The 7,666-nt window shown below is 41.3% G+C and overlaps 1 protein-coding gene across 4 annotated transcripts in view; it reads left to right on the top strand.

Annotated features, from left to right (window-relative positions):
• Window positions 1–218: 218 nt before the first annotated feature.
• Window positions 219–7,666, top strand: part of LOC106528281 (SUMO specific peptidase 5) — a 37,917-nt gene continuing 30,469 nt past the window's right edge. For 2 of the 4 annotated variants that reach the window (XM_014023417.1, XM_014023419.1), the window contains 2 exon segments: window positions 238–416; window positions 4,412–5,405. In XM_014023417.1, the coding sequence (XP_013878871.1) occupies window positions 4,652–5,405 (754 nt within the window). In that variant the 5' untranslated portion in view covers window positions 238–416; window positions 4,412–4,651. 4 annotated transcript variants of the gene reach the window in all.

The raw sequence follows: 7,666 nt of genomic DNA on the forward strand, positions 1-7,666 counted from the left end.
CATAAAATATTATTTTTCCCACAACTACCCCATTTTATATGTCGTAACAATTCAAAATATTATTTTACGTCAATATAAATGTGCATAATTACATAATTATTTAATGTTGGTCCTTTAAACACGGCCATTCAGTTCAAATCTGTCGCTTTAATAAAGCTGTGATCTGATTGGTTCGCGGACGAATGACGTGTTTTATGTGCGACTCAGTGTGTGATTCCTCAGCTGCTTTYAAAAATAAGATTTTTCGGCTGCAAACAGGAGCCGGGTGTTATTAATGAACGCCACCTCGACATTAGCTTCAGTCGCTGCTGTTTTAGAGTTTGTAACCCGGTATTTGTGAGTAAAAAATACTTTAATTCAACTCTTTGCGGCGAACCTTATGTTTCTGACAACAGCCCGGAAACGGACGAATTCAGGTAAGGCCGAACGCGTTCGGCTCGCAGCTCCTTGTGTTGTGTTGTGTTGTGTTGTGTTGTGTTGTGTTGTGTTGTCAGTAAACGTAGCACGGTAGATAAATCCCACCACCGTCTTGATTGAGTAGCACGTGCCCGGAGAAGACCACGAGGGCAGTTTGACCTGACAGTCTGGAGGAAAGCAAACATWGAGTTAACACGTGTCTCCCTGCGTGGACATCGCTGTGCACGTTGACAACAGACACACAACTCAGCACGTCTGTTTAAAACAGCATGAACTGGTAACATATGAAGCTGGAAGTAAACAAATTAAATACAAGTGAAAAACAATAAAACATGTTAAATGAGTCATGTTGGAGAGTGGGTTTACTTAATCAGATAAACTAACAAACTATGTTATGGGATTAATTAGACAAGTGATGTTCAGTCCAATAAAATATGCAGAATAGTGGAGCTGTGTGAAGCTGACACCCCACCCACACAAAAAATCCAAACAAGTAAGCGGATWGGTTAGTGCTTKGTTTGTACAGCTGAATAGTGGCCCTTAAAATCCAGGATTGGACTGCTTTAGACATTAAAATATCAGAGTAATAAATAAGAATAAGAAGAATTAAAGAATAATTTAAAAAAATAWTTCAAGTCCTCTGTAATAACTTTTTTGCAATTATATTGTTTCATGTTATATACCCTTGTCAACCAATATTTTCATCACTGTCCAAAAACACCAGGTGTTTTACATCAAGTTCAGTAAGAGTCAATAATTAGCACATGAAATGTGTGAAACCTTTTGTCTTTTTGTGCATCAGCGCAGTTCTTCCCTCGGTAATAAACCTGTTAGTTGTTTTGGAGGAGGATGTAGACCCCCTGCTTATGAAATTTACATTACAAAGTTATGATAAGACAGCGAGTGGAGAGTGTCACAACAACACACAACAGCTACCGAAGCTGTTAAAGTGTTACCCTCCTTATCCAAGCCGCCACAATTTATTCTTTGTCTTCCTCTGGCTTCCCTCTGCCGCTTATGTATTTTATGGAAGTTAACAAAATTTATGTAGAGTTAAAAAAAAAAACTCTTGCCGACCCAAAAATGATCTTGATGCTCTGAGTGTGTCCTGAGGCCAGTTAAACGAGGGTGTTGTAAAACCAAACAGGGTGTGGGTAATGACCCCACTGTACCTTAGGGTTGGATAAAGTATTGTGAGCAATTGAACAGCAGAAAAACTGTCAACAATTAAAACTTGAGCCACGTGTTGAAATATTTTTGTGTGCAGTGCACTCATTATCAAGCTGTGAGCATGTCCAGTTAACATCTGAATCTGTCAAAACTGGAATTGGCAGCCAGGTCAGACTTTTAAAGATCAGCGATCGGTCAGAAAACTGCAACTGGTGGTAAAACACCACCAGTTTTAACCTGTTAATTAAGTTTAAGTGATGAGTGCTGGAGTTCTAATGAGAGTTGGAAGGAGAGATCATATTTCTCCAGTTTTAGCTTCTCTCCACTGGCTCCCTGTCAAATTCAGAATAGATTTTAAAATATTGGAAAACCTGCAGATATATTAGCAATTTTAAACTTTATTGTAAAACTAAAGCGATGCATTCTGGGTAGCCTACAGGATGAACAGCAACCCGTTCATTTCAAAATAAGAGCGTGAATTTAAACTGTTTTGTGTGAGCTTCAYTACGACGTGAGACAGCGAGTTGGTGAAGATGCAGTGGGTCATAATTATAATTCCTCCCTCTATCCTCCCAAAGCTCATAAGTATTTAAACAACAAAATTGATGACTGGATATTGTTTGTTTGTCACTCAGCTCCAGTTGCTTCCTGCCACGCAAGGGATTGTGGGAACTCTACAAAATGAAACCGTCACACAGAAGGAAAAGGAGAGTCAGAGAGAATTTAAAGCTCTGAACACAATGCTGCCTGAGGAGTCGCCTAGAGTGGGAAGTACAGTTTAGAAAGTGAGGAAAGAAAAAGAAAAGACACGTATTGCACCTGATATTATCATCGCAATATTTACAAAAATTATGGCCATTGCAAAATCGTGCAGCCCTAGTAGAGATGCACCAATATATAAATTTCAGCCGATATCCATATCCAATATTAATATTGCTGTTATTGCAGATAACTGATATTTACAGATATTACACAAACACCCAAATAATTATACACACAAATACACTTGTGTTTTTTTGATACCATAAAAAAAGGACCAGACCGCTGACATGGCTCTGCTCTGTACTTCAGTTATTATGGGCTGCGCAGCGTCAATATCACTACAATCATCACTTGATCAACCATATCCCCTCCCAAAACAGAAACACAAACAGCAACAAGTGGGAAATCAATATCAGACATTAATATTGGCCCAGTGGTACTTATCAAACTGATACAGATATGCTACAAAAATGACCAACATTGGCCAATACTGATGTTAATGCAGATATATCATTCATCTCTACTTTAAAGAAAGGTTGTGTGTGAAAGTTTATGAAGAATTATGGTGCGTTCACACCGAAKGCGATTTCAGCATCAGGAGCAGCAGGTTTACATACAAAGTCTATGGTGGACGCGCTTCAAGCAGCGTCAGGAAATGCTGCGGCGCCTCAAGCGCGATTAGAGCAGCGCGATTTGAACGATTTGAACGATCTGAGCGTTCGACGCGCTGAGGCGCAAATCGCTGAAGTTAGAAAATCTGAACTTTTGCAGCTCGACGCGCAGCGTCAACCAATCAGAGAGACTCCACTGTGTGACGTAGCGACATATTTCCCAACGGGACAGTTTACTGAATGAGGTCCACTAACCTGAAACAGACTGAGCTCCTGCTCTTTAGCTGAAATGAGTGCTGCAGTCATGTCCTGATCCGCAGCAATGCGTGGCAGCGGCTCATCAGACTGAAAAAAATAGTCCTGAAAGCGAGCTGTGAGCCTCTACTCTGAATTATCTGGTGAATTAATTATGAATTAATTATCTGATGAACGTGACATGCTCTGGCTCTCTGTAAATAAAGCAAAGCCACTTCCTCGTCRGACATTAAACAGCCCCACAGAGGAGGGAGGGGCGGGGAGACTCTGCCGTGCAGCGCAGCTGTCCTGCGTCTGACCTCAAAGTGCACAAGCTTCAAACTTCAGCGTTGGCTGCGATTTTGACGCTGAAATCGCGTTCGGTGTGAACGTAGCTTAATTCTCATAGAAGCTTTTTTTTAGAGGAGACTGACTTTGAAGAAAACAATAAATTCTGACAGGAATGATGAGCTAATGGCTAGTCTAAGCTGAGTTTAAAATGAACTGCTGTTGTCTTTAAACTAAGGATGCACTGATATGAAAATTTCAGCCGATATCGATATCCGATATAATTATTGCTGTTATGGCCGATAACCGATATTTACCAATATTACACAAACACACAAATTATATTATACATATACACACAAACACACTTGGGTCTTTTTTTGATACTGTAAATAATCGTCAAGACCTCTGACATGGCTCCCTACTTCAGTTCCTAGTTTCGCAGCGTTAATATCACTAACATGATCAAACAGATGCTGCTCAACCATCTCCCCTCCCAAAACAGAAACACAAAGATAAAAAGTGGGAAATCAATATCGGACGTTAATATCGGCCCAGTTTTACATATCGGACCGATAACGATATTCTAAAAAATTGCCAATATCGGCCAATACCGATATCAGTACCGATATATCGTGCGTTCCTACTTTAAACGGGTCAAATCTCTTTATTTTTAAAGTGACTCACGTGAAAGCTATTTTGTAGATCTTTATGATCAGTTTCACAGTGGTGCAAAATGCAAAACTAACAACAATATAAAGGTTTAAGTGAAATATATATATTTGATTTAAAGTGTCTCTGATTGTACTGGTTATTATATCGTGCCGTAGTAAAAAGCTAATTCTGGCTTGTTTGTGCAAACCCGCTTCCTAAGTGATTTTTCTTGTTCAACAGGAATATTTATCAAACCTTTTGTTTCTTTGCTGCAGCTGCTTCAGACTGCAGGACACTGGGATAAAGATGAGGACCTCTGAAGGAAGCTGAGAAGTTGGAGCTGATTCTTCATTACCTGCTTGGATTGATCCTGTCTGCTCTGACCTGAAGGCAACTCTGAGAAAGTCGACCATGACTTGAAACATACATTTCTTCCTGTTCCGAGCCGTTACACTTATGTCGTTCCCAGAACTGCATGTTCCCACGTGAGTCTTTCACCCTCCGATTTCTGACCGATGTACCAAACAGGGAACCGCTGCAGGAAGGCTGCGTCGTTGCAGAGGTGGAAGAAATTCATGTCGTCGGTTAAGGGAGCGTCTCATCTGTCCAGGAGGGCCAAGAGACGCCTGTATTTTAAATTACAGTTTTGGTTTTGGAGGAAAAGGAGCGAAAAGCACCGTCTTTGGCTGGTCAGAGGTCAACGAGGTGCCTCAGGGATCAGCTCTCGGCTCGGTTTAACGCTGCCATCACAGAAAGTTGAAGATTTAACAAATCACTTAGAAAACAGAACAGTTTCAGAAAGACCTGCAGTCCCTGAGCCAGAGGAGAGACCAGATGGAGGTTCAGGAGGAGCCGTACAGCAGAACGGCCGGTCGGGTTGGAGTGCATCGGACAGCTCTTCAGAGACACTTTGTGATTCTGGCTGCTTGCAGCTGACGGACTCTAATTTCTCCTCACTTGTTGTCGGTCAAACGACACAAACCGCTCTGGCCTCATTGCCGAGCTCAGAACGTTCTGTGCAGCTCAGAGAAACGACCAGCCCTTTAAAGCTTCCTCACAATGTGAACCCTCTGCCACGTGCTGACAGTAATGCCTGCGATGAGCAGCCGGAGGTACTCCCAGCTGATCCTCTATCACAACAACACAGTCACGTTTTCTCTTATCAGGACCAAATGTCGACGACGACACAATGTGTTGATGACAGAATCAGCAGCGAAACAACTTCTCCGACGAACATCTGTCTTTACGAACTGACAACCAACATCCAAGGTATGTTTACTGTTTACCTTTGACTTCATCATGTCTTCATCCTGTTCAKCTTAATGGAGTATACTGTGTWCATGACCTTAGTAAAAGTACACAGTTCAGTGTAGAATTTAACCTGCACCATTTAGATTCTCAAGACTTATGACACTCTGAAGTAAGAGAGATGTTTCAAACAGATTTTCCCTAATTTACTTTTATGTCATTTATAGGGGTATAATCACCAGCTTTATCACGATATGATGTTACATCGATATGTTTGGATGACGATTCAATATTTCTCTATTGGTGGATTCACACCGAACGCGTTTTGAGCTGCAGGAGGAGCCAATTTACATGCAAAGTCTATGGTGGACGCGCCTCTAGYGGTCATGCGTCGCGTCACATCCGTTTTGCGCAGCACGCAAGGAATGCGGAAGGGGCGGCAGAGCATTTTCCGCGCATGCGGTGCTGTGGAAGCAGCCGCCGCCCGAGTTCAAAAATCTGAACTTTACGCTGCTCGACGCATCTTGACAACCAATCAGAGAGACTCATTTTTCCACGTGACAGTTTCCTGAATGTTGCCCACTAAACTGAAACAGACGAACAGGAGCTCTTTAGCTGAAATCGATCGTCTGCAGTTGGATTTTCTGACAGGATATATCAGTACCGATGTGGGTCAGCTGCTCGGGACAAAAAAAAGTTGGTCAGCTCGCAGCTTATGGAGTGGTGAAACTAACCGACCAAATCACCTCTAAATCGTCTGGTGAATTAATTATCTGCTGTGCGCAACGTTCACTTGCTCTTTAGTAAATAAAGCAAAGCCATTTTCTTTATTTTATCTTGATTTCACCCGCCGAGGACAGACTAGAAAAAAACCAAGACGCTCCTCCCCTCTTCAGACGAGCGTCTAGTCTCTGTCCCGGTCTGAACGTAGTGCGTCCAGCTGGAGGCGTTGTGCGCTTTCTTGCTGCTCAAAACGCATTCGGTGTGAACGTAGCATATCACAAAGTCTGCCACGATTTGATTTCAGTTCAGTTCACAAGTCTGCGATCAATATAATTAGAGGTGTAAGAAAATATCGATACACTGAAATATCGCAATATTTCATTTCCCGATACTGTATCGAAATTCTAAAGCCCTGTATCGATTTTTTATTAAGGTTTAAAACGTCAACTTTCCTGCCAGCCATTTGGCTCCTCTACCTCTTGAGCGCCAGAGAGTAAGGGTAGCATTAGCATTGTAAGTAAACATTAGCTTCATGCTCCAATAGCTGAATCTGAGCGGAAAAGACCGACACCCTCTGCCTTCTAAGCTGAGGTAAGGTTACAAACAGTTACTTATTTGTCASAATGTCTGTATTTTAAGCCAGATTAAGTGTCTCATGCACTCTTTTTTCCAACTTTAGTTAGCCTTCACATTACAGAAGGCTAGCGCATGTCTATGGAATAGAATTTTCTGAGACAATGAATTTTGGTTTTTCATTTGTTTTTTTTCCCAGTACGAGGTTTTTATTTAATAGAATTTTTGGAACAAAAAAATCACAATATATCGCCTTGCTTACAGTATTGCAATACATCGGGATATATCGTATCGTGACCTCTCTGTCTTGATACGTATCGTATTGCCAAATTCTCGCCAATGCACAGCCCTAGATATAATGTGATATCATATGCCCATCTAACACAATGACTGTGTTGGGCCCATAGAGCTTTGTGGTATATGTGATAGATGGTAGAAACGATATGAAGTTGGCCTACGGTAGAAATGTACCCTCTACAGTCCTGTCGTCAGTTACGTCATTTCACCTGTGTCAACAGGGCTGTGAGGGCAGAGACAACTGAGCAGGAMGAGTTTTTTCACACCCAAGTTGTCGGAGAAAAAAATTGTTTTTTTTTTTTGTTTTGTCACCCACAGACCMGATAAAAAAGACGTGGATGTTTGTTCAGTCATAAATCRATCTTGCTAATGTAACAGTCATTTTCTGCTCTGATGGTGAAGATGAGAGCGCAGCAGAACAGCAGCTGATAAGTTCAGCAGGTAGAAGCTCATTGAATGGCAGGCAGATGTTACATTTATTTGGCTTCACACACTGACATTTTAGTTATTTGAAATTGTTATATGACAGGACTATGCAGTTTAAGCCTCTTAAGGTTCTGTCATACTATAACATTTTAGGCAATATTGAATTACTTTTATGTCTAAATGATAGTGCTGGGCGGTATACCGTTTTGTACCGAATACCGGTTTTTATTTTTGTTATGATATTAATTTTTTGAATACCGGAC

This window comes from Austrofundulus limnaeus, unplaced genomic scaffold (genome assembly GCF_001266775.1).
Source record: "Austrofundulus limnaeus strain Quisiro unplaced genomic scaffold, Austrofundulus_limnaeus-1.0 Scaffold367, whole genome shotgun sequence".
NCBI lineage: Eukaryota > Metazoa > Chordata > Actinopteri > Cyprinodontiformes > Rivulidae > Austrofundulus > Austrofundulus limnaeus.